The sequence below is a fragment of the Natrix helvetica genome (genome assembly GCF_964273705.1).
Source record: "Natrix helvetica genome assembly, chromosome: Z".
Taxonomy (NCBI): domain Eukaryota; kingdom Metazoa; phylum Chordata; class Lepidosauria; order Squamata; family Natricidae; genus Natrix; species Natrix helvetica.
Window position 1 is genome coordinate 44,691,314 of NC_138554.1, and position 27,535 is coordinate 44,718,848.

General features: G+C 41.6%; 1 protein-coding gene across 7 annotated transcripts in view; it reads left to right on the plus strand.

Moving 5' to 3' along the window:
• Positions 1-27,535, plus strand: part of MLLT6 (MLLT6, PHD finger containing) — a 127,242-nt gene that overhangs the window by 87,366 nt on the left and 12,341 nt on the right. For 5 of the 7 annotated variants that reach the window (XR_014173577.1, XM_081932872.1, XM_081932868.1 and 2 more), the window contains 6 exons: positions 2,974-3,151; positions 6,926-7,525; positions 20,216-20,400; positions 22,013-22,130; positions 23,237-23,303; positions 26,754-26,893. Coding sequence is in view for 6 of the 7 variants with exons in the window: in XM_081932872.1 (XP_081788998.1) it covers positions 2,974-3,151; positions 6,926-7,525; positions 20,216-20,400; positions 22,013-22,130; positions 23,237-23,303; positions 26,754-26,893 (1,288 nt within the window). In the remaining variant the exon portion in view is untranslated. The remainder of the gene's footprint in view (positions 1-2,973; positions 3,152-6,925; positions 7,526-20,215; positions 20,401-22,012; positions 22,131-23,236; positions 23,304-26,753; positions 26,894-27,535) is intronic. The other 2 variants (XM_081932870.1, XM_081932871.1) reach the window with 1 other exon arrangement.

A 27,535-nucleotide genomic window follows, 5' to 3' on the forward strand; every position in this document is an offset into this window, starting at 1 on the left:
AGAGAAGGCCCTACTCCTCGGTGTCGCCCGCTGGCATTGCCTAGTGGACGGCACCAGGAGAAGTCCCTCCCTGTGTGAGCGTATTGGCCGCAGGGATGTATGTGGGAGGATGCGATCCCGCAAGTAAATGCTGCTCCTCTATATCTTTCTTTTGAGTCTTGTATGATTTTGAATCTTGCTCCCCCACCCCACCACCCAGCTTCCAGTTGGTGCCATTTGGAATAAAACATTTATCTTAGATAATATCTAAGTTTCAAGGAATTGTTCATTTCATTCAATAATTTGTTATAATTGTTTTCAAATGTATTATTATTATATCCTATTAAATAAGAGTTCTAGATATTTCACTATATTTTTCTCATATCCCAATCCCCCTTTTCATGTTTTTTTTTTCATTGGAAATTGAATGCCTTATTATCTTACTTTTCATTTAATTTTTTATCTCTAAAAGGTAGCCAAAAATCTTTGGATTCTGCCATTAGTATCTTATGGAGCTTTGTGTTTGCATAATCGTTACTACTATATCATTTGCATAGCATTTCATCTTGTATCTCTTTCTACCTGAATCTTTAGCTGAAATATTTGTTTAGCTTTTCAGTTCTGGCCCGCCAGGACCTCCTAACCCAGGGGTGTCCAAACTTGGGAACTTTAAGACTTGTGGACTTCAACTCCCAGAATTCCCCAGCCAAGTTTGGACACCCCTGTCCTAACCAATTATAAATAATAAAAGAGAAAATGCCCATCCTTGCCTTTGACTTTCCATATTAAAAGATTGTAGAGATTATTCCATTTACTGTGAATTTTAACTTGTCAAAAGCTTTGTGTCTAAAAATATTTCCGTTGCCTTCCGTTGCAGCTCTAATGGGTTTATAAAAATTTATAACAAAAAACACCTGACTGAGCATGTTATATTATGTGTTTAATATATTATTGTTAAAATTATATGCTTTTGTGTGAGTGTTTGTCTGTTTTGGCAGGTCACTGCGTGGTGTGGCTCTCTGACTCTCACAGTTTAAAATTTTGGCTCTTTTTGTCGAACTTGTTCGCCACCCCTGGCATATTGCATAGAACTGGTTGATTGACATAACAGAGAAAATGCAGTAGATTTTTATTCAGCTAATAATATAGTTGTACACAATTAGTGTATTGTGTAGAGAGCGGAAGGAGAGAGATTGTCTCCTCAAAATGATATCACCCAAGTAAATTGCTCATGCAGGATTATCTCTCATTCTAATGTATAATTGCTGTATCTGTTGCAGAGCACCTAAGGTGTATTTTTTTATTTCACTGTTGGTCTTCCACCTTCCACCTTATTGTCTTTCATTGTTTCAGTTTCTACTCCTTTTAAAGCTTCTTCTCTGGGTTTTTCCAAACATTGTTGTTTGCTTGGAGAGCTGCAAAACCACATGTAAATCAGATGATAGATAAATTGCTTCCATTGTATATCACAAAATGTGTGGGGCTAAAATGACCTGGAAAAAGATGATTAAGTATGATCCCTTATTCAATTAGGAAACTTGAATAGGAATTATTGAAATAATCCTGAAAGAATAGTAAAACAATATTTACATGATTTATATTGGTTATAACCTCTGGAACAGTAAAATCCAAGTTATGGCTTTTCCTGGCAATTCTGTATCATATAATTTTACATTAATGTTGATATGGGTGATTGAGCTGCAGTTCAAAAATAAAATAGGGAGAGGAAAGCTTGACTGTTTGAATGTTTACTTAAAAGAAATAAAAAAATGCCCCACAATGACATGAGAACATGGACATAAAATATTAAACATAAAATATTAATTGCATTAACCACACTGGAGATGATAAGTGCTATATAAGTAATAGTAATATTAACTTAATTAAGTACATATAACTAAGAATGTTTACACTACATATGACAATATATCATATCATATAAACAACAAAAAATGCAATGTGCACTTAAAAGTCCAATTGTTCCTCCTCATGGTAAAGCAAGAATAAGATAATTTAGAAGTTTTGCTTGAAGATACTATCTGAGATATAGGAGAGAAATCTTTCAGAGACCAGTTTCAGGAGGAAAACAGGAAGAAAAAGCATGAGACACTATTAATCTATCACATATATAACATGTTGAAAGCAGATTGGAGAACTTACTCTTCCTCTTTTTAGTTTTCCAACCTGCTGGGTGTATTTACATATTTGTAGACAAATCCTATAAATATGCTTGACCTATGCTGCTTCTGGATGATCATAGGTTAATTCTAATGTTATTTTACCTGCAGTTGTTATGGTTATATCCACCCAGAGTCAGTTATTGTGAGATCAACAGCTATATAAATTTGAGAGAGAAAAAAAAAAGATTGTTGTATGAGTGTTTTGTTCTTTTGTAAATGGTTATCATAAGGCTATGTATTATTAATCCTGTTTAAATTCATCATCTCCTAACTTCACAATGGCATCCACTAGATTTTTTGATATTATGAACTCTGAGAATTCCCAAATGCTTCTATGGAACAAATTTTATTTTCATGGGAATAAAATCCATGGGTTCAAATGATAATATTTATTTATTTTTAATGATTTATATAACATCCCCCTTCCATATCATCAAGGTGATTCTTAGTAACATTCAAAAATGGATCTGGACTAGGCACTAGGAATATTTTTCTAAAAGTAAGAACTATATGACAGGCAGATGAAATGCTTCAGGCAGTGATACTCATTTTAAGAAAGACTAGTATTCCTTTTTCTGGCAGGTCCTCATTTGAGTTTTAAAATACTCGTCCATGGAAGAAAACACAATATTTTTCACCCAGGATCCAGAATGAGAAACGATTTCTGTGGCTGTCATTTTGGTGATGCAGATCATTGCCTCTTTTTAGGCATTATGAACAAATATTTTTGAAATATAAAATATGCCATGCAGTAACATATGTGAAAAAAATCTTCAACACATGACTTCTGAACTCCCTTCTTTGTTCATTTCAGCAGAGTTCCACCAACCACCACGAGAGCAGTAAAGAATCCTCAGAGATCATCAGGTCGGAGGTGAAAGGCAAAAGATCTTCAAGCCATGGCACAAGCCACAAAACCAAGAAGTCTGGACTTGGGAAAAGCTCAATAGGTTTTGGCTCAACCTCATCCAGTGTAACATTTCCACCAGCAGGTGAAGAACAGAAAGAAATGGGAAGAATGGGAAGGGGAAGATATCAGACTAATATACTGAATTAGCCAGGCTTTATTGAATAGAAGGTGGGCAAGTCTTCTAAATGGTAGATAAGTCTTCACTATTTTACATTACCTCTGGTTCCTCTTAGGGAGGAGGCCTATTATTAATTCTCTTCCTGCTGTGCATTGACCAGAAGTAAGTCCAAGCAAGTTTTCTTTCTTTTCTCCCCCACTCCCCCTCCCAAAGGTTCTAACTCTTACAAATACAAATTTAGCTTCAGAGATTGTTGGTAATCCCAGTAAATTTTCATCTGTTCAAATGGATGAAGTAGAGCTGATCAACGGATAGTCAGATTTCCATATCTTGCAAAGTTCTTTCCTGTCCCTGATGATTATCAGAATACAGATGGATGATACAAGAAAAGGAAACACAACATATATCAATTATGTAATTTAGCTATATTTGACTTTTTTTTTCATTTCTTTAGACAATTAGTCCCTGGTTGCCACTCTCCTTTCTTTGACCATTGGTAGTGTATTGATAGTGTGGATCAAGATCCATTGCTCTAATTAGTCGTTTTAGGGAAGTGATTATTGCTCTCTCTGAATCTCTGAAATGAGATAATGTGCTATATAAATAGTAGCAGTAATATTGACTTAATTAAGTACATATAGCTAAGATTTATACAGTACATATGACAATATATCATATATACACAACAAAAATGCAATGTGCACTTAAAAGTCCAATTGTTCCTCCTCATGGTAAAGCAAGAATAAGATAACATTTAACTGACATAGTACATACAAAGGAAAAGAAAGATGAACTTAGATTATAAACACAGTCACAGTTTCACTTAGTGATTGCTTCATTTAACGATTGAGTTGCCAGTCTCTAACCAAGGACTACTTGTAGTAGATATAGAAAATGTTTGCAATTAGTGAGAAATGTTAGATGTGAGCCTTATTATACCATTTTATGGTTTCAAACTAAGTTCATCTTTCTTTTGCTTTATAGACTCACAAAAGTCATATAAATACCAAGATCCAAAGATTACTTTTTCATCACTGTTGTAATTGCAAAAGGCCACTAAATGAGGACTACCTATGTGTAATTAGCAAAATTATATATATTATTAGATCAATATATTATTAGATCACTTCAAGATAGAGCTTATTTATTATACATAATGGAGCGAAAGGTGACAAGGCCCATGAATATAAATGCATGCAATTACTTCACAAAAGCTAAATTTTAGTTTATTAATGGGATGAGGAATTAGGTAGTTCCAATCTTTTAATTGTAGCTTTGAATTGATTTAATTGTGATGAGCAGACAATAGCTGAGATACATGTGAGAGCTGTAATTTAATTTAATTTTAATTTAATTTAATGCTTCTAGACCGCCCCCTCTCCCGAAAGGGACTCGGGGCGGTGTACAGTTCATACAAAATATAACAAGATACAATAAAATTAAATATGTACAGTTGACAGTTGACATGGAGGAGGTTAAAATGCCGTTAAAAGAACTGTACAAAGCAGATATAAAATAAATTCAAACCCCTAAAAACAAATACAGTAAATTAAAAACCCCTAAAATAACCAGATATAGTACATTTGCCAGGAGGGACAGTTGAATTATGCCAGGCCTGCTAATCGGAACAGGTGAGTCTTCAGTTTTTGCCGAAGGAGCGGAGGTCAGAAGTGGTTCTAATGTCGGGGGGGAGGTCATTCCAGAGGGTTGGGCCCATCACAGAGAAGGCCCTACTCCTCGGTGTCGCCCGCCGGCATTGTCCAGTGGATGGCACCAGGAGAAGTCCCTCCCTGTGTGAGCGTATTGGCCGCAGGGATGTATGTGGGAGGATGCGATCCCGCAAGTAACTAGGTCCCGTGCCATGGAGCGCTTTAAAGATGGTAATCAGCACCTTGAAACGCACCCGGAAAACCACAGGTAGCCAATGCAGCTCGCGCAGGAGAGGTGTTACGTGGGAGTACCTCGTACTCCCCATCACAGCCCGCGCGGCTGCATTCTGAACTAACTGCAGTCTCCGGGCGCGTCCCAAGGGCAGCCCCATGTAGAGAGCGTTGCAGTAATCCAGGCGGGACGTCACCAGCGCATGAGTGACCGTGCGTAGGGCATCCCGGTCCAGTAGGGGGCGCAATTGGCGCACCAGGCGAACCTGGTGGAACGCCCCCCTTGCCACGGCCGCCACATGGTCATCCATTGACAGCCGGGCATCAAGGAGGACGCCCAAATTGCGCGCCCGTTCCACAGGGGGCAATTGCTCACCCCCTATGGCCAGCGATGGAATCAGCTGGCTGAACCGAGGTGCCGGTAGCCACAGCCACTCAGTCTTGGAGGGGTTGAGTTTAAGTCTGTTGTCCCCCATCCAGACCCCGACGGCCTCCAAACACCGGGACATCACTTCGACAGCCTCGTTGGGGTGGTTTGGAGTTGAAATATACAGCTGAGTATCATCAGCGTAGAGGTGATACTCAACCCCAAAACCACGGATGATCTCACCCAGCGGCTTCACATATGTGTTGAACAGGAGAGGCGAGAGGACCGACCCCTGTGGCACCCCACAAGTGAGTGGCCTCGGGGTCGACCTCTGTCCCCCTGTCAACACACATTGCCTCCGGTCGGAGAGGTAGGAGCCGAACCACCGCAAAACGGTACCTCCGACTCCCATCCCCTCCAACCGGCGCAATAGGATACCATGGTCGATGGTATCAAAAGCCGCCGAGAGGTCTAATAGGACCAGGATAGAGGAACAACCTCTATCTCTGGCCCTCCAGAGATCATCGACCAACGCGACCAAGGCTGTCTCTGTGCTGTGCCCGGGTCGGAAGCCGGACTGGCGTGAGTCTAGATACTCGGATTCGTCAAGGTGTCGTGGAAACTGCTGGGCCACCACATTCTCAACAACCTTCGCTAGAAACGGAAGGTTGGAGACTGGACGATAGTTAGCTAGCTCCATTGGGTCGAGTGAGGGCCTCTTAAGTAAGGGCCTCACCACCGCCTCTTTCAAGGCGCTTGGTAAGGATCCCTCACCCAATGAGGCATTCACCAGGCCCAGAAGCCAGCCTCGTGTCACCTCCCAAGATGCCAGTACCAACCAGGAGGGACACGGGTCCATTAAACATGTGGTGGGTCGCAGCCGTCCACGCAACCTATCTAAATCCTCGGGGGCAACAGAATCAAACTCCTCCCAGGATGGTCTCACAAGACTCGCTGTTGGCGGCTCGTCTGGTCCACTGAGTGGGGCCCATCCGCTCCGGATCTGAGCGACTTTGTCCTGCAGATATTCCCCAAATTCCTCTGCTCTGCCCTGTAAGGGTGCCCCCTGCGTCCTCTGTGACAAGAGGGAGCGGGTCACCCTAAACAGGGCGGCAGGGCGGTTATCCGCGGACGCAATAAGGGTGGCACAATATCTACGTTTGGCCGCCCGTAATGCCACCAGGTAGGTCCGCAAGTAGGATCTTACCTGTGTTCGATCAGATTCGGAGCGTGAGGACCTCCACCTGCTCTCTAGACGTCTCCTGTGGCGCTTCATCACCCTCAGCTCCTCGGTATACCAAGGAGCCCGGGTGGGTCGCTGCCGCAGGAGAGGTCGCAAAGGCGCAACCCGGTCCAAGGCCCCAGCCGCCGCCCTATTGCAGGCGGCCGCTAGGTCCTCCGACCGAGTGCGGGTCAGGGCTACAGGTAATGGCTTATACATTTCATGTCAGCTTGCTGTAAATTTCAGGATTCTGCTTGTTCCCCTTTCAGGTACCTCATGCAGCTCCTTGCCCTTCTCCCAGGATTTTGTAACCTTTCCAAAGCTTGAGCAGCAGCCGCCTGAGGAAGAGAAATACCACAAACCTATCTCTTCATCCTCGTCTTCCGCCCACTGCTCTCCATTGTCTGAAGGGCAGAAAAGTGATGTCTTTGAGCAGAAGGTGATCTTTTCAGGTTTTGGTTCCATCATGCGTTTCTCCACCTCAGCCGTGAGTCAGCAGAGGGGACGGGATGCTTCCCCTATGGACTACAAGACCTCCAACGCTACTGGTGGCACCCCAAGTGGGAGTGGTGGAGTCAGCAGTGGCAGCAGCCACAAGCGCATGCCATCTCTTAGCGGGGAAGACGTAGAAGTCCTGAAAGAAAAAAAGCACAAGACCAATAAGAAAAGCAAGCATGGACCAGGAAGGCCCAAGGGTAGCAAGAATAAAGAAGTGCCAGGTACCCAACTGGTTGGCCCTCCAACTGCCTCTTCTTTGCCTTTCTCTGGAAGTTCCCTAGTCAGCTCCAGCATCAGTGGGTCTTCACGTTCATTCAGCCATGGATCCACCCTTCCAAGCCTCAGCCTAGAATCACCACTTATGGGATCAGGTAGGAAACATGCTCCTCCTCCAGGATGCTACATATTTTGGTTGATTCAAGTATATGATTTGTGATCCTGAGAAAATGAGATAAGAGATGATGCAATGATATATATTTACTAAGATTTTTTTCCCCTCCAGATTGACTCTGATTGAGAACTCTTATTAAAAGCATAAACAGTCGAAAGATGACTGGGAAAATATATTATGTTAATGGATAATGTGGTTGTTTGGTCTTGGCTCAAATGTGTCTTGTGAACCCAGCTTTTTAAATCTCAATTCATATCTTAGATTATTGTATGAATCTAGCAACTAGTGATTTAATCTCAGAAGTGCTCTGTTTCTGCCAGCACAAAATCATCTTAGTTTTTTAATTAGTTTGTAATTGCCCAAGCCAAACACTGCTGTACAGTATCACTTACTGTTCTTGTAACTCCATCACACCTCTAAAACTGAGGGAAACTTATCACTGCTAAGTGGTGTCACAATCATATATCCCTATTGCCCTTGAAGGCCAAAATAATAGGGTAAAAACAAACTTTTGCACACAACGCACAAAATAAGAATTAATTGTGTCTTCTAAATTGTGAAGTACTGCTTTTCCTTTATCATAGGTCTGACTCTTCAAAGTTCCTCAGCTGCATTGGTTATTGTTTATGTCCATTAACTGATTTATACTGGATGGTTTGTTTCTAGGCTTATTAATCATGGTTGTCTGTGTTTCTTAATGTGAAATGAGCTGTTTGCTAGGCAATCAAATAATTCTATAACTGATGAGTTATAGCCTGGATGCTAATGACTCTTAACCACATTACCTTTGTGAAGTAGTTTGAAGGGGAGGGATCTTATCTGAATGAAATTTATAGATACCTTAGATTTTCACATAGTTTGTGGATTCCTCAGTTTCACACAGCTTTTCTCACTTCAGAAAGTAGTTCAATAAGAGATGGTGAACAGACGTTAGCCAGGTGTACAGTATGCTGTACATTGCCATTTTTGCAATGCTCTGCTTGACTTCCCAATACCACACCATATTTGGAATCATCCACATAAAAAGCAAACAAAGTGTTGCCTCAGCCTTATTGCTAATGAAAGTAAGTTAATATCCAACTATTGGTCTACCACCATGTTTCACAGGTTGGATTCTTCTGCCAAACACAACCATTTTAATTGAAACCAAAAAGTTCTTTGATGTCAGTGATGCACAGAATTTTCTTCCAATCCTTTGAATTACTCATGTGATTTTACTAACTGTAAATGGATAGCAAGGTTCTTTTTGAAAAATAGTGGTTTTCTCCTTGCAACCTGTCATGCATACCTTCGTTATTCTTTATTCTCCCCGATGGTGATCTCATGAACACTAACATTTTATCAATGGGAAAGAGGACTTTATGTTAACCTGTGGTTGTTTGAAGCTTCCCAAAGTATTATACACCTTCCTCTTGATGTGATCTTGGTTGATTGATTATTCTTGGAAATGTAACAGTGGTTTTGAATGGCCTCCATTGTACATAATCTGCCTGACAGTGGACTTTTGGAGTTCACTCTCTTTGAAAATAACTTCGTAACCATATTAACCTGATGAACATCAACAATTGTTTTTTGGGGGTCCTAGGAAATCTCCTTTGTTCAAGCCATCACATACTTCCACATACCTGTTTTGTGAATACATTACCCAGAATTTCGTTATTTAAATAAGACAAGACTTCCCACATTCACACTTGTTTTATACCATTGGTTGAAACATCTGACTAATTTCCCATTCAAATGATAATACTACTTCAAAAGATTGTCTATTTTTGAATCATTACTGTAGGATAAAAGATACTTGTATGTGATGTTTTTATTCTTTTAAAGCTTTTTATCAATTGGGTGATATTAATTTTATTTTTAAAAAAAAATAGCTAAGATTCTCAAAAGCACCCTCATTTATGCTCCATCACTAGTTTTTTGTAGAATCTTATACACAACTCATTAAAAGAAGGCAGACAGCAGAATCTAATGTATTCAATTTCTTCCTTTGTCTCAGTGGTCTGGCTGCCAGGTAGACCTATTTAAAGATTGCAGACCAGTCGATATAGCTGCTGTTAATCTTTTCTACATGATACCTGCTGCTTCTCCAACTTCCCTACATAAGTTGAAATTGCATGTTTTCTTGATTCTTGAGAAGCTAAAGAAAGCAAGTTTGGGGGGGGGGGGTTTCATTCCGGTAATGAACTCACCTGTTTTTCGGATTATTACTTGTGAACTTTGCAAGAAAGGGTTAAGAGTAAAGAACCTCAAAGCTGAGCATGTTATGGCTCGCTTACTTGGCAACTGCTTTGCCGATATCTGGCTTGCTCTCAAGCACTTCTATTCAGGTCACAGTAAGTAGAAAGAAGAAGGAAGAAAAGGGAGGCGGGAAGAGTTGGACGTTAGCATCTCCCTGGTTTCCTAGTGACTGCAGCCTTTTACTTTCTCTACTTCAGGGCAGGGGAGGAGCCAAGGAAGAAAAGGAGAGAGAATTCAGGATGTAATTATTTTTCAGGGCGGAGCTGTTACAAACCACAAGCCTTCTATAATCTCAGCCCCTGGCAATAGATTTCCTCCCACCCACCCTTCTTTTCCCTCCCTCTATTGTGTTCAAAGAAAGGGAGGCTTTTAATGTCTGGTGGGTCCGCCTGACAACCACAGTCCTGATTTTTGACATACATTACACTGGCCTCTGAGTACAGAATCTTCCACGAAGACCAGTTCTCGGAAGACCGAAACTGTAGACCAAGGCTTGTTTTTAAGCACAATTTGTTGCATGCAAAGCAATGCATCTGAATTAGCATCCAAACCTGCACTCTGATTAGACAAATACCACAAGAATTTCAGGATCCATTTAAATGAGGATAGGGACAGATGCTTTTCTGCTTGCCAAATTCTTATCATCCTCTTTCTACTTTTTTTAATGCCCTGCATGGTTTGCTGCGTAGGCAGCAGCCATCTGTATGGGCAGAATATTAGTGGAGAGTTATTTCAGATCTATGCAGACAGAGTAAAGAAGGAGGTGTGGAAGGTGCATAAGAAGACATACGTCTCAATCCCAGTTAAGATATCTGAACAAGTGGGTTATAATAACTGGATGGTTGATTGAATCTATAGGCATGAGGTGCAAGAGAATGTAGTAATCTCTTCTGTAGTGTAAGTAATATAGTAAAAAACGTAGGAAATTGGGTTTCTTTTCAGCAGTACCCTGGGATTTTTTTCCTTCATAAAATTGCTGCTGGGTGAGCTCAATCTATAAAGTTACAGTTCTGTATAAGAGAGCTGTCTCTGTGTGATGGTTAGGGCATCAGGTTAAAATTGTGAAACTGTGATTTCTAGTCCTGCCTTAGACATAAACCCAATTGGGTATCCTTGGAGCAGTCACTTCCCAGGAAGGAGGCACTGGCAAGCTATGGCTGTGTGGAAACCCCAATTCACCTCAACACTAGATATTTGAGTCAATAGTATGGATGTTGAGAGCTGCAATCAGAGCTATCTTCAGGCATCCATTGCCAACAGATATGGATGTCAAAATATTGGGAAATGCTTCTAGTTACTGTTTAGGGCATGTCAAATTTTTCAGCTTTCAACATTAGAGGTACTCAAAAGTTGTGACATGCCTTGGGAATTGTAAAGATATTTTGGTTACTTTAATATAATTTAGATGCGCTTGGTAAGTAACTACATAAATGTCATAACTTTTCTTACATTTTGTTTGTTTCGTTAATATATATGTAGGTATGAAAAATGAATAAAGTGCTTGGGAGAGCACAAGACAGGATAATCCTTTCAGTTCTTTGAATAGAATGGAATATTTTAAGTTAGCAAAAACAGCATGTTGTAGTTACACTAATTCAGCCTTTTTAGAGACATACTTCTATTAGTCAGAAACAGCAAAAACTTGTACACAAAATGACAAGAAGATTTTCACAGTGGTGTTTTGTATCACAATCAGATCTCCCAGTCTTATCTATTTTGGGATTTCTGATTGATGCAGTTTTATTCAAAACCATTGGCAAGTTGACATTTTCCTTTGAATTACTGCAGATCTGCAAACTGTTGTGGGTAGTCTATACCCTCATGGGTGAAAATTCTCATTTTATCCTGACTCCTGGGCCCAAGACAGCAATTACTTATCTCTGCTACCTCTGCATAGAGGTTCAGCATCTGTGTTCAAGAGTTTTTGTATGTAGGGGTTACAGAAACAAAATACAAAAAAGGCAAGAGCGGTGACTGCTTCCCCAAACTTCTGCTAGAGAAAAGGAAATCTAATTTTGGAAGGTATGAAATTAACTTGGAGTTTCATGTATATGATTTGAATCTAGTTAATCACAGCTTCTTCCTATCCTAAACATTCTGTAATCAAATGTTGTCTTTCCATGTTGAGTAGGTAGAACAGGAAGACTGCTATATATTGGAGAAAGAGAGTGGTAAATTACATTTAAATTTTTCAGCTGCAGCCTCATTTTTCTCAGTTTTCAATGAAAATGAGAGCCATGCATACCTCAGTCTTTAGCTCTATAGATAGGAAATTCTTAGTATAGATGTCTGTAAGATGGAGTAAAAGGATAGTTAGTACCCATGAATGAACAATAGTATCAGACTTCTATAAATTAAAAAGAGCTAATCTTTATTCTTTCTGTAAGGCAGTATTATGCTATTTTTAAGAAAGGCTATATCCAGGGGTTTTAGCCAATAAATAAATAGTTGTTGTTAGATACTTGTACTAACCGCAGTGGTTTCCACCAAGGTCCTCTGTTCCAGCGGGAACAGAGGTTTAATCCTATTGGTCAAAGGGTCTGATAGCTCCCTATAAAAGGGGTGCTGTCAGACTCAACCTTCGCTGGATTGTTCCTACTTGTGTTATAATAAAGAGCTGTTGTTATCGTTAAGCCTGTATGTGCCTATCCATTACCCAATCTAACACTGGCGACGAGGGTGGGATTGGTTGGCAACTAGGCGAACCAAAAAGAGCATAGCGATCCAGCAAGTACATCCAGCCCGGAGCTCAGCGTGGCTTCAAGCAGCCTTTTTGAGTGGCAAATTGAATTCAATATCAAGAATCAAAAGGAGGGCGAGTCGATTAACGAGTACGTTGCTGCACTCCGTAAGGCCACAGCGTACTGTGAATTTAGAGACTTAGACGAGCTGATTCTGGATTGCATAATATACGGCGTACGGAACATTAATTTACAGAGGAGGTTGCTCGCAAAATCAAACCTCACTCTGCAGATTGCCTTGGACAAAGCCAGGGCATCAGAATCAGCTGTCAAATCGACTGAAACTCTGCAGCGCCAAAGCGCAGCCCAAGAAGCGTGAAAAAGCACATACATTCATCGCGAGGCCGCAGAGCCCAAGAGTTCTGAAGGAGAAGAAGATGACAGCTGCCACATGCACAGTAGCTGCGCCCAGCTGGCGCACACATTCAAACAGCATCTCCCGCCTTGCACGAGCTGTGGAGGAGACCATGTCAGATCGGCTTGCCATTTCCACAATGCAACTTGTCAGCGCTGCGAGTGAAAGGGGCACATCACAAAGGTGTGCCGGAGCGAATTCCCTGCCACTGCCTGGCAGCATATAGGTGCATGAAGCCGCCAACTGAGGCCCAGCCCAGGGGCCTGGAAGAAGCCACCACGGTGCTCAGAGGGCGACAACAGAGTCACCCACCACACATCAATCGGCCTTGGCTTTGTCCAAGGTCACAGTCCTCATCGAGGACTCTCCATGTGAGATGGAGATCCATACCAGGTCATCACTGACCATCATACCGTGGTCTACCCTGAAACAGGCTATCCCTAGCCTCAAGAAGCAACACCTTCGCATCCCTAACATTGGCCTACGCGATTACCAGGGAAACCGAGTCCCCATCGTGGGCCAAGGCACCTTCCAGATGAACTTTAAACAGTTCAGCGGGAAACTCCCAGTGACAGTGGTCAGCAGCAATCTGCAGAACCTCCTAGGGCTAGATTGGTTCTAAGCCCTGGGCCTAGAGGTGACTGGTATCAACGCCTTGAAAGGCATTTTTAAGGAGTTCGAGGATGTCTTCAGTACCCGTCTGGGTAAGTATGTGGGGACCCCCAATTTCATTTAATTTGGACCCTAACATAGCCCCAATAAGGCTAAAACCCAGAATAGTGCCTTTTGCTCTCCGCATCAAAATTGACAGGGAAATTGACAAGCTTGTAGGGTAGGGAATCCTAGAGCCGGTCGATCATGCACGCTGGGAGATCCCTATAGTGACACCTGTCAAATCTGACGGGTCAGTCCACATCTGTGTGGACTGCAAGTGCACAATTAATAAAGCGCTACAACAAAGCGCCTACCCTGTGCCCATCGTACAGCACCTCCTCCATTCATTAGGCCCCGGAAAAATTTTCGCTAAATTGGACATGGCACATGCATACCAAAAATTGCCTGTAGATGGCACTACGGTGGAGGCCCAAACCATTGTGATGCACAGGGGTATGCCCAACATAACCGAAACCCCTATTGATTTTACTCCAGGACAGCCAGATGGACCATGAGGCTTTGGCTGCTGTGGCAGGAGCAAAACGTTTCCACGAGTACCTTTATGGACGGGATTTCGAACTGATTATAGACCACAAGTCATTGTTGGGTTTACTGGCTGGGCACCATCCTATCCCAGTGTCTTTATCACCCCACATGATCCAATAGACTATTTTCCTGGCTGCCTACTCCTACCACCTTATCCACCGATCTGGCTCCACTTTGGGGCACACTGATGCTCTCAGCCGCTGCCTGCTGCCTAAACTTCTTGCTGACCCTACCCCCGAGACGCCAGTCCTCCTCATTGACTGCCTGGAGACTGGCTCTGTCTCGTCCACTGACGTTGCCCATCACTCTGCGAAGGACTCCACCATCAAGCAAATTTTGAACTGGGTTTGGAAGAGGTGGCCCAAGGGGCCTCTTGGGGCTGATTTTAAAATGTACTTTGCTAAACACGACAAATTATCGGTGGTAAAGGGCTGTCTACTGGGGGGGGGTTGTTGTTCCACCCAAACTGCGCATTGCAGTATTAGAGGCTTTACATGTAGGGCATCCTGGAATAGTCTTTGGCTAGGAATTACGTGTGGTGGCCTAACATGGACAGGGAGATCGAAGAATGGATGGCTACCTGCACACCGTGCCAGGAGTCCAGACCAGCTCCCCCAGAGGCGCACGCTAAGGAGTGGGAGCGACCTCAAGCACCATGGTCTAGGGTGCACATTGACTTTGCTGGCCCAGTTCATGGCCAGACGTCTGCCTGATGTCTTCGTCTCTGACAACGGGCCCCAATTCATGGCCATGCAATTTGAGACCTTCCTAGCAGCTCAGGGAACCATGCCCTGGTCACGCCATTCCATCCGGCCTCCAATGGTCAGGCGGAGAGAATAGTGAAATCTGAAAAGAGGCCCTCTCTAGAATGGGCCCGGGTGATTGGTAAACACAGGTTGACCATTACTTGCTAATTCAGCACATCACACCCAGTGCCACTACTGGGAAAAGCCCCTCTGAGCTTCTCATGGGTTGGCGGCTAAGGTCCCACTTAGACCGGCTACACCCCAATTATTCTGCTTCATCGCCCCCATACTCCACAAGCGAGATTTGGACATTTACCGTAGGGGATTCGGTATACGCCCACAACTACACCAGGGGAACTCTGTGGATTCATGCCACAGTGATAGGTATCACTGGCCCTCGCTCTTACCTCCTAGAGCTCGAGGACGGTAGGAATTGGAGAAGGCATATTAACCAACTCCGTGGCCGCCTCTCCAACTCCAATCTTAGACAACCAGAGGTAACTCCTGCATGAGTTAGCCAAAGCCCTACCCAAATGGAGCAAACACTCACTGCTTCCATAGTCAGCTCAAGCCTGAGGGTACCAGGAAACTTACCTGGTTTTGTTGCAGGCCCACAGGGAGCTCCGAGTGAACTGGCTCCCGAAGCTCCAGCCGCAGCCTGTGAAAGGTTCCAGGAGCTTCCACCAAATGGAGCTGCCGAGTAAACAGGTCCGTTCGACCTGTCCAAGGAAACCCCTCCTACTGAACTGCGCAGGTCAGGCAGAGCTACCCAAAAGCCCCCTACCTGCATGACTACGTTACCAGTAGGATTGTTCCATCTAAGAGGAGAGGGGTGTTAGATACTTGTACTAACCGCAGTGGTTTCCACCAAGGCCCTCTGTTCCGGTGGGAAAAGAGGTTTAATCCTATTGGTCGAAGGGTCTGACAGCTCCATATAAAAGGGATGCTGTCAGACTTCACTGGATTGTTCTTACTTGTGTTATAATAAAGAGCTGTTGTTATCGTTAAGTCTCTGTGTGCCTATCCATTACCCAATCTAAAAGTTATGGATATTTTTGATATATACTCTTTAGTACAGGGAGAGCATTTTTTAAAACTTTAATATCTATTTTTTAAAATTGCTTTTCTAATCACTAAAAAGTGATCCTGGAAGTGTATGCAGATAAAATAGTCATACACTCACATTGCAAAGGTAGAATTGTGCCTGAGATCTTGTGAGGTGTGACAGCCGTAAAAGTTGTGGGGAAATCCTGTATTGTTTTGTCTTTGCAGGGGTGGGTCAAACTCAATTTCATTGAGGACCACTTCAGGGTTATGTTTGACCTTGGGGGTAGTGGGCATGGCCAGGGGGCATGGCCAGCTTGATATCACAGCTCCCAAGCTCCATTTTTGGCTGCGAGTGACGGCTTCCTGCAACCCTCTGCCAACGAAAACGGAACTCCGTTTTCACTGGCAGAGGCACCACAGGCCAGTCGTTTGCTGTTTCCAGGGCAGCTCCGCAGGCCAGATCTAAGCACCTCATGGGCCAGATCCAGCCCACGGGCCTTGAGTTTGACACTCCTGCACTATAGTAACAGTGTGATTTATGAAAGACTAGAAGGGTATGTGAGAGATAGATAGATAGATAGATAGATAGATAGATAGATAGATAGATAGATAGATAGATAGATAGATGATAGATAGATAGATAGATAGATAGATAGATAGATAGATGATAGATAGATAGATAGATAGATAGATAGATAGATAGATAGATAGATAGATAGATAGATGATAGATAGATAGATAGATAGATAGATAGATACTTTCATGTAGATTGTGACCTTGTTCCTCAGTTTTCTTTCTCTACTCATCATGATGGGAAAGGAGCATGTTCGGACCTTAGTCTCTCTCATCTGACAAAAATAGGGTGCCCCAAGCAGCTTTTTCCCAAGACTTTTCTGCTGCATTTCTTTCTCTTACTGAGCCATCTAGAACCATCCACATAAAAAATGGCTAATACAGTAACCACCTGTTAATTTTTACCTCATTTATTTTTATGATGAGGAAAAAAGTATTTAAAAATCTTAACACCTTGAGGTGGAAAAACTGCCTTTGGAACAACTGAGGAGCAGGGAGGTGACAAATATTGGCAGACACTCCCCCCCCCCCAAGCACTTCAGCTACAGATGGAAGGGAGGAATTATAAAGAAGGAGTTCCTGCCAATGAGCAATTGCTCTCCCTCAGCTCCATACAAGAGCCTGCAAAATGGTTTGATCACATTTCCAAGAGCAGGAATCAAGCCAATATCCATATGTACCTAGGAAAAGCCAAAAAACTATGGTGCGAGTCTCAAGATACAAAGCTCAACCTTTTGCATATGCAGCTTGTGATTTGGGTCACACAATCGCAACACACCATTCCATTATTTCTTCTACCCCCATAAATACTCCTGCTAAGAACTAATAGTTCAGCTTCTCAAAATCTGCAGAAACCAGACAGCATCTTAAGGAGATGTAGAAGAACTCTAAATTGCATTCCATGGTGGAAGAAAAGCATGGAAGGTCCAGAATTTCCTTGATTTGTTATTTGTCTGACCAGGAGAACCTCTGTCTCAGAGCACCACCAACTTTTTTTTCCCCATTAGTCCATCACTGATTTCAGATTGTTTTAAAACCTAGGCAGCCTTCTTGGATTTTAACCCTTAGGCCAATGATGACAAGACTTTTTCTCCTCAGATGCCAAAAGACGAAAAACGGCCAACACGCAAAACGGAAGTTCGGTGGGCCATTTTCCCCCTCCACAGGCCTCAGAAGGCTTTCCTGAAGCTTCCGGAGGGCAAAAAAGAGCCCAACGTGCAAACCAGAAGTCCATTCCCGAACTTCCGGTTTGTGAGGGAAGCCTCCGCCAAAAATCAAGGCCGAAAATCAGCTGGCCAGCATGCGCATGCGTGCTGGAGCTGACAGGGCAACGCCTCGCATGCCCTCAGAAATGGCTCCACATGCCACCTGTGGCACCCATGCCATAGGTTCGCCATCACGGATTTAAGCCATAGCTGAAAATAAATTTTCTTACTTCTTACCATTGAAAAAGAAGCAACAGACCTAAGATATCATTTCTCAAAATTAGATATATATGTGTGGATAACTCTGCTATTCAAGCTGCTAAGTAACCAGTATTATTGAAATGATAAGTCTTTTTTAATTAAAGTGCAAACAGATACAGAAAATGCAATTTCAAAGATGAACATGAAATTTCCAGAACGTTTGTGAAGTTTACAACTCAAATAATGTAAAAATGACATTACATCTACTGGTTTTTTTTTAAAGCAGCTTATGAATAACGTGAAAGTAAAGAGTGCTCCAAATGCCAAACAAGACAGCTCATATAGATTCCATTGCCATGTTTTTCCAACATAAATGGAAGGCCTTTTAACTCAGACACTCATGCAAAAGATCCAGGGTTCCTTCCCGGCATCTCCAGGTGGGACTGGGAGAACCTCCAGTTTGAAATCCTGGAGAATTGTAGATCAATGGAGAAACTGGTCTGACTTTGCTGTAAGGCAGTATCGTATGCAGATAGTTCTCGACTTAGGACAGTTGAGCCCAAAATTTCTGTTATTAAATGAGACAGTTGTTAAATGAGTTTTGTCCCCATTTTATGAGTTTTCTTCCTGTGTTTTTAAGTGAATCACTGCACTTCTTAAGATGGTAAGACTGTTGGTAAGTGAATCTGGCTTCCCCGTTGACTTTGCTTGTCAGAGGTTTGCAGAAGTTGATCGTGTAACCCAGGGGTGTCCAAACTTGGGAACTTTAAGACTTGTGGACTTCAACTCCCAGAATTCCCTAGCCAGCCATGGCTGGCTGGGGAATTCTGGGAGTTGAAGTCCACAAGTCTTAAAGTTCCCAAGTTTGGACACCCCTGGTGTAATCCCAGGACATTGCAACTGTCATAAATATGAACCAGTTCCCAAGCATCCAAATTTTGATCACGTGATCGTGGGGATGCTACCACAGTCATAAGTCTCAAATATGGCCATAAGTCACTCTTTTCAGCACCATGGTCGCTATATGAATTTCTGTAGGTCAAGGACTACCTGTATTCTAATTTTAAAAGATGGGATCGTCTTGCTGATAAACCATGTGAAGTCAAATTTGTGACAAAAGGTGAAGTTACCAGAATAGCATTGCTTTGTCATGGAATGATGCTCAGCAACAAAGGAGAAAATAGGCAGGGTTTTAGTGATATGTATTGTGTGTGCAAATAATAATCATATCCTATACTGCAATTTTTCCTTTCTTTGGGAGAACTACCTGGAGATGTTCATCATTCTTAGTGATATCTTGGGTGGTCAGTCAGCAATATATGCAACTTATTTTTTTGACTCATACTTGCAGAATAATTTTGTTCCGATCTTAATCAAAGAGAGGGATGGTAAAAGCAAGAGTGTTTCCAATAAGCCACATAGTTATCAACCTTATTTGGTATTTGATATTATTAAGAGTTATAATTTGTGGTAGTGATGTCATGACTACCATCGTAAATGTTAATTTGTTAACTCAATGGAATAAGTAGAGATCATATGACTTTACCATTGCTCCTGATCAATAACCATCAGTTCACATAAGCATGGTCATTGTTAGAGATGCTGAATGTTTTCCAGCAATACCTGAAAAGCAGTGTTATCCTAAACCTTGTGTATCCACCTATTATTCAAAGAGCTCCTAAAACACTTCATCATTGTAGATAGTCAGTCAAGCCCTTAGGCCTATTTGCAAAGAGGCATAATACATTTTTTTTTTTAAAATGGGAAGGGACAGCGAAGGGAAAAAAAGGTTTGTACATCAAAAGCCAAATCACAAAGTTCTTGACAGTTGAGACAGATAGTAGCCTAGTTCAGAGACATTTATACAGAGTAATGCTACATAGGGCAATACAATGTTGTTCTTAGGTCACAAATACACATGGGGGTGGCTGATAGATTACTAACAGATCCCAGATCCCTTCCTTCTCATCCTATTCTCTCCTCCCTCCCCATCTTTTTAGTTAGGGCACGGTAATTGGATCTTTATGGTATTTTATTTATATCATCTAGGTTTCCTACAAGTAAATATTTTCTAAATATTTTAAGCCCCCCCCCTCCCCCAGAATTAACCCATGGTAAGATGCCTTCGAAGAGTCTGATCTCAGCTGATCATGTTCTAGAAACTGGGAATAATGTTGGCATGGAATCGTTTCACAAAAGTGAAGGAGTAAAGCAAAGATGTAGAGAAGAAAGAGGAAGGAAAATGAAACAACCGTTCTAAGCCAACTCTTTTAACAACAGATACAGGGGTGTTTTTGTTTGTTTGTTTCTTGGTGTCTTGATTGTTTTATCTCAAGCCCTACATTAATATTTTTCATACAGGGATCTATACCAGTAACAAGGATCCCATTTCTCACGGGGGCGGGTTGCTGAGAACTGTGTGCAGCACTCCCCTCTCCTCTAATCTTCTGCCTCACCAAGGCACCTCATCACTTCCCCAGCTCACCCGCTCACCTTTTGCTGGCACCATTCCATCCTCCTCCTCTTCCTCCGTCTCTACTACCCAGGTAAGGTCTTTAAACATCAGCCACTAACCATTTATGGCATCTCTTATGACCAAAGAGCATCATCTCTTCTCAAATTGCTCATAGTCAAAGAGACCATCCTACTTTCTCGGTGATTATACGTTTGTATATATTTGTTTAAAAAAATATGAAATAGAAAGTAATCATGCATAACTGATAAACTACATTTGTGGTTTATTAATAAAAAATAGATCACGAATGCTTCTCTTAAAGTAGGAATGATTAAGTATTTCAGGTTTGAGGGCTGCATCTCTTTCATTTACAGGGGTGCTGTGGGGTTAATGGAATAATATCAGAGGTGGGTTCCTACTGATTTGGCCCGGTTCGGCCGAATCAGTAGTGGTTTGGTGATCTGGGTCGCTGGAACTGGCAGCGATCCAGGCCTGCCACACCCCCAAACTGGTTTCCTGGTCTCTTCTACCATCACCGGCATGTTTCTGCACATGCACAGAACAGTTTTCACTAAACTGCATGCACAGCAATGCACAGCAGGCAGGCGCAAAGCAAGTAGCACACGCGCAAATTATCAGCTAACCTCTCTCAGTGAACCTATAGTAAACCAGTTAGGAACCCACCACTGAATAATGTAATTGGAAGGTATGATATATGCTGATGTTTGATGTAATGGTAATGGTGCAAGGGTTAGAAACTTAGAAGATGTTGAGTTCTAATCATCCCAGAGGTATAGAAGCCAGCTGGTGACTTTGGGGCTAACCTAGTTCATAGCATTGAAGTGGAACCCTTATGTACACTGCCTTGTAAAAAAACAAACATAGGATATAAATCTAGTAGTTAAATAATAAATTATAGCAGTAGGCTAAACAAAGGGTTAGGCACCTTGTGATTCATGTACTGAGCATGTCCTCCAGCATCTAACAGCACTTATCCCATGAAATTCAATGACAGTTTAAATTATGCCACTAAACAAAGTTTCAAGAAAGAGGCTATTCAGGTAGGTTGTTCCAGATATTTGCTATTCTATTGAATCAACTCTTTGGCCAGTGGCAAGTTTCAATTCCTGCAAAATGCTCTCCTGCATTAGGTTCCTAGTATTGTACTACATTCTAATAAAACGTGTGTGTGTGTGTGTGTGTGTGTGTGTGTGTGTGTGTGTGTACACGCACATGCGCGTGCATGTATGCACGCGCACACACACACCTACATACATGTGATTATTCTTTGAAATGATTATCCTCCTCCTCCAATGATATAGTCCAGATGATCCAGGGTGTGTTAGAGCTGTTGCGTTTGGCTTCGTATTTAATACCATACATTCATTTGTATATATTTACTCCAGACAAAGGAAGATGAGCAGAGCCAAATTTTATCCCACATTTTTGGCTGAAAAAACACCAAAATCGTTTAAATAAACATTCATTTTAAAACGAAATGAGCTTGTGTTCTTTAAGTGAAATGAGACTAATGTTTTGAATCCTTTCCAGCCAATGTATCAATTGGCTGCTTCTCCACTAAGAGATAGTCCTTTCAGCTTTATGGAGGACTTTTGGAAAAGCAGGAGAGAAGAGACTGCTCTTAAAACAAAATTATTGCGTTTCTCATTCTCCTCTTCTTTTGTCTTTTTCCTTTTTCACAGGTCTTCTCACTTGCAGGATCCACATTTAGCCTCCCTTCCTCACACATTTTTGGAAGTCCCCTAACCTCTGGACTGTCATTAAATCCTCTGCTCAACCAACCTGAAAACAACAGAACAGGTACAGATTTTCTTTTTTAAAAAAAAGTTATATGCAAGCATGGCTCTCTTTAGAAAATGGCCTTCCAAAAATCAAGTCTGTTTACATATTTACTTCTCATTCCTGCTTTTTAGAAGCCCCCCGAGAGCTTTAGAGCAGGTTTGCTTTCCATATGTCAAAGTAAAGGCAATTGGGGAGGGAAAGACAAAATTTATTCTGTATTCAGAAACACATTCTTTACAAAGGACAAGTTATCTGGCAACTCAGTGCAGCACAGGGCAGACCACCTGATGTCCCCTAGATATTTTTTTAAAAAAATATAGCTCAAATCTACTACAGTAGCCAAGTATCAGAAACATGACCTGGGGCTCCAAAGAAAGTTAATCCAGCAGGCCACGATCAAGTGCCAGGAAAATGAGACATGTTGCAGGGTGACCGTGATTGCACAAGCCTGCCATCTGCTGGCACCTGAAACCAACAGCATCCCTTGAAACAGGTAGCGGCAAGCCTCTTAACAGTTACACAATGAAACTCAGCTTTATAGGGAGAGGATTTCCATTTTAAAGACGTATAGGCATAGCAATAGTGTAAAATACTAATTGCATAAATATTATACATTCCTATGTAAATAAGATTTGGAAAGAGGGAGATTTGGGGAAATAAGATTTGGGGGAGACACTTTCTGGAGCCATTATTTGACAGATTCAGGTTATGCCGCCTTAGATTTTGTGGGACGCAGAGTTAAAACCAATCAGGAAGCTCCTAAGACCTGTTCCTTGACATTTTGCAAGGCTTCCCAGAGTTTGATGGCCATATTATTCCTCTCCCTCATTGCTTGTTCAGCTATCCTTTCTAAGCACATGTGACATAAGATGTCATTAGTCTTGTGTTTTTCCTCTGACAAGATGTACTGAAGGGATCGGGGGTGGGAGGGAGATGAATGCTAGGGAGTGCTTGACCATGCTGGCTGGAAATTGTGGAAGTTGAAGTCCAATACATCTGGAGGCCACCAGATGTTTAAAAGTTTCTATAAATCTTTTGCAAGAACTGGAAAAGGGGAAGGGGGTACAATTTGTCTGAGTTGTAACCAAAAAAATAAAAATCACTCCTTGTGTTTACACTTCCAGAACCAGATTTGGAAGACTGCAATTTTGCTTGCCGAGGGTCATCACCCCAAGAAAGTCTTTCTTCCATGTAAGTTTATTTTACCAAAAAAGGGTATATAGAAGGCAATAATAGAATGTCGAAGATAGGATGAGATCAGAAAGTTTACTTTTTTCATTTAAAAAACCTGGTTTTCCACATTTTTTCAAACCCTAATTTAGCCATCTATCCATATGCGTTGGACTACAACTCCTATCATCCCCAGCCACTTGAATGTTCTTGTTTCTGTGTTGTAGAATTTGCCTTACTCTTGTTTAGAAACTTTCTAAGTTGCATGCTCTCCACTCAGCCCAGAGTCAGTAAAAAGCAACGAGGAAGCACAAAACAAAGCATCTGCAGTCCCCATTACAGTTCCTGTCCTGCCTGTACTGTATTTGTTCCAAGTCATTTCTGAATGGTGTTGTCTCCATTTATGCATGTACCATTTGCTAGGTAAGTGAAGCAAGGTGATTCATTTTCTCCTCTGACTTTTGTTACCACCCCATGCCATCGTGTTCACCAGCCAGTAGGAAGAACGTCCATCGGTTAGACTCCAGTTTTCTCACTTGTATCTAAAGATAAAGGTAACGTTTCCCTCGCACATATGTGCTAGTCGTTCCCGACTCTAGGGGACGGTGCTCATCTCTGTTTCAAAGCTGAAGAGCCAGCGCTGTCCGAAGATATCTCCATGGTCATGTGGCCAGCATGATTAAACACCAAAGGCACACGGAATGCTGTTATCTTCCCACCAAAGGTGGTTCCTATTTTTCTACCTGCATTTTTACATGCTTTCAAACTGCTAGGTTGGCAGAAGGTGGGACAAGTAATGGGAGCTCACTCCATTACGCAGCGCTAGGGATTCAAACCACCAAACTGCCGACCTCTCTGATTGACAAGCTCAGCGTCTTAGCCAGTGAGCCACCACGTCCCACTACTTGTATGTAAGCATGCTACAAATAACAATCTCTTTATTCTTACACATCCCCATGACATTGCCTTTCTCTTGTCCTCAGCCTATAACTGAGAGAGGCTAGAGACATTTTTAGCTATTGCAAAGAAGTTTTTCCCCCCTCTTAAGCCAGTAACAATCCATAACAATGTCAAGGTGAGTAAAAATTGACGTGTTTTACCAACTATTTTGTCAATGGCTTAATCAGCAGATATGAGAGTAAAGAGATGCCCCTTTTTTCCTGCAATTCTGAGACAGGACTATTTTTTTTCCTCTTCCATATTGGGAGCTTTCTGCAGCCCAACTATTAATTGGCAGCTGGGAGAGCAGTACAGTAAAGCAGGAAAACGTCTTTTGTCACATTTTATCATGCAGTCCTCCCATATCATCAAATAGTTCACTTGTTTTGACTGCCAGTTTATTGCTCTTTCAAAACTCCACAAAGAAGCTGTTCTGAAAACAAGCCTGCTTACACCAGAGATAAGCAGGGCGACTTAACTCTCTGGTCTTACTACACAATACTTCACCTCACCTCATCTCACCAATCAGCTTGCAGGGAACATTTTTTTAAAAAAATATATTACATTTCAGCAAAAGATAAAAGGCAGTAAGACAAAAAAAAGGAGGGTTAGGAAAAGAGAGATTAAGGAAAAAGCAAAATCAGAAGTTCAAAGTGGGAAAGGAAAGAGGGAAATAAATAAAGGGAGGGAGGAGAATAATTTCCAATTTTCTTCATTAGATACATCTATAAAATACATTAACCTCTTACTCTAAAATCAATAATAGTACATAATATTTCTATAGTCATAAACAGTTCTAATCCTCAAATCCCAAAATTAAATTTTCCTTTCTTTCATTTTCTAGCTGGAAGTGCAATAGTAGTTTTCAAGTGGAAATAAAGTTCAACAAAGTCTTTTCTTTAATCAGAGTAATCAATTAATTAAATCTCTTATCCCAGCAATACTATCATTGGCTTATGACTTTCCACCAGTTCTTAACATTCATAAACAGTACTTTATGCTGTATAGGAATACAGTATGGGCTTTAACTTAACTGCCTAAGCAAAATCAGAGCACCATTATCTGATGGCAATCTAGAAGAGGAGCTCTAGGGGATACATACATAGGAATTTTATGCTAGTGGTAAAATGGAGGGATAATATCACTTTAGCTCCATTGATCTCGAATCTGGTCTTTTTTCCCTATCCCACATCCCATCTGCGCATCTCCCAAGTTTATATATGTGAAATAAGGAAAAATGATAAATATAGGATGTTAATAATTTCTCCTTTTTATTTTCACACAATCTCTCCTCTCCCTCTCCTCTCCTGGCCCCTCCTTTCCTCTTTTCTCCTATACCTTGTTGAAAGCTTGGAGACATATGAAAATAGGGGAAGATGATGGGTATGGAAAAAAACTCAGGAAACAAATGCTAATAAAGCAAAGGCTTGGAGAGAAATGGCTGAGGTGGATTCTGTTCAGTGACTAGACAGAATAGTGAATGGGTCAGCTTCTCAACACCCCTAAAGTTATTACTGACCCACTTATAAGTTTGGAATATATAGTGAATAAGGAAACAAGCAAGCAAATAAATACTCGTACAGTTATTGACAACAAGGAGGAAAATACTGCTACCACCCAGGTACAAGATTGGGATAATTAAAATATATATTTATATAGGTAATGATAATTTAAGCAAGTCTCGTTCATCAATTGTAGATACGGTAACAGAGGCAAAGGAGGAAATTGCTACTGTCAGATCATAGCTATATCATTAAGTGTTGGGTTTAGTGGACTAGGGCCATAAGGATATGAGATACTTTATGCTGCTAGAATGAAGAATATTTGGGAGTAATCAGAGGTGGGTTTTCATTGGGATCCTCAGTTCAGTTGTGGTGCTCTTGGGTTTCAAATTATTTGAATATAAAAGTTTGTCTTTAGTACTAAGTTACATACGGTGACTCTGAAAGTTTTAGTTAAATCCAAAATGGCTATATGCACTTTTCCTAAAAGATGTCTATAGTTTTATTGTCCTTGAATTCTTGAATTCTTGGGTGTGGTTGTTTCAATCTTTTCTGTATCACACATGCAAACACATACATACTTTCTTGTGAAAGAAGGGAATGTCAGCTAAATTCATCTTGGTAACTGGAATTATCTATATTTTATTACTTCTGTAAGCAAAACATTTGCTATTGGAGAAGATTGCAGCATCTGGAGAATCATAGATATCAATTAAAAGAAAAGACCAAATTTGTAGGTTTGTAGGCTAAGATAATTGAAAGAAAGCAGCCAGGCAGCCTCAAATACTCAATAATTAAGGATATTCTTGACAGGAGAAGAGGAGGCAGATAGCTTTTTCCTATGGATGACTAACAAAATGCCTGCAAAACCCATGCAGAATCTGCATTGTATACTTTATTCTCAGAATTTAGGTTTTCCATGTCTCTGCCTTGGGCCCCAACTTTTCCAAGCATAAAGCAACTAGGACTAATAGCTATTAGGAAATCAAGAAATATGTTGATTATTAATGATGCTTTGTCCTGCAAACAGGTCTCCCATCAGCAGCCTTCCTACTCTCTTTGACCAGACGGTATCAACTAGCAGTGGACAACTGGAAAATGTTCCCCAAGCCACACCAAACATTGAGCAGCTCCTGGAGAAACAGGGCAATGGAGAAGCTGGTGTCAATAGTGAGTTGTGGAAGGAGTCAATGGATTAAGCCATTTTGTTGGTATTTGGCCACATTTTTTAAATTGTCTTTGAGGGCTGCAAAGGATGTGGTGGATCAACCTAAGAGTGTCATTGGACTGAGTGGAGACATGGGTTTTTGGGGTGGTTTTTGTTTTGTTTTTGTTTTTTGCCCTTTGGAAGAAACTTTCAGAGGTTTTGCAGGGATTTTTAGCCTTCCCAAATTCCACCAAGACAGAAAAATAGGCCTAAAGTTAGGAAGTCTTAGAGGAGCTGGGGAATGAATTAGGCATCCTAAAACTCTGCAGACACTCCCACCAACCCTTGAAAACTAAAAAAAATGATCCTGCTTATTCCAGGGTTGTTCTGAGTTCTGCAGAAGGGGTACTGGAAGGCTGCTTTTAACTTGCAGACCACAACTGTGCCCTTGTGGTTAAGACTGAGGCGACCAAAGAGAGGTAAAGCCTTTGTCAAGTAAGCCTCTATAGTACCTTCCATTCACCTCTGCAATGGGACAGCCTTCCCCGTGACTGTTCCATCATAAGCAAAATGGTAACTTGATACCATCCAGGAACAGGCAGATGTATCCTTAAAGGGAAGAGTTTAAGATCATTCTTCCAAATATGAATGTGAATAACAATATT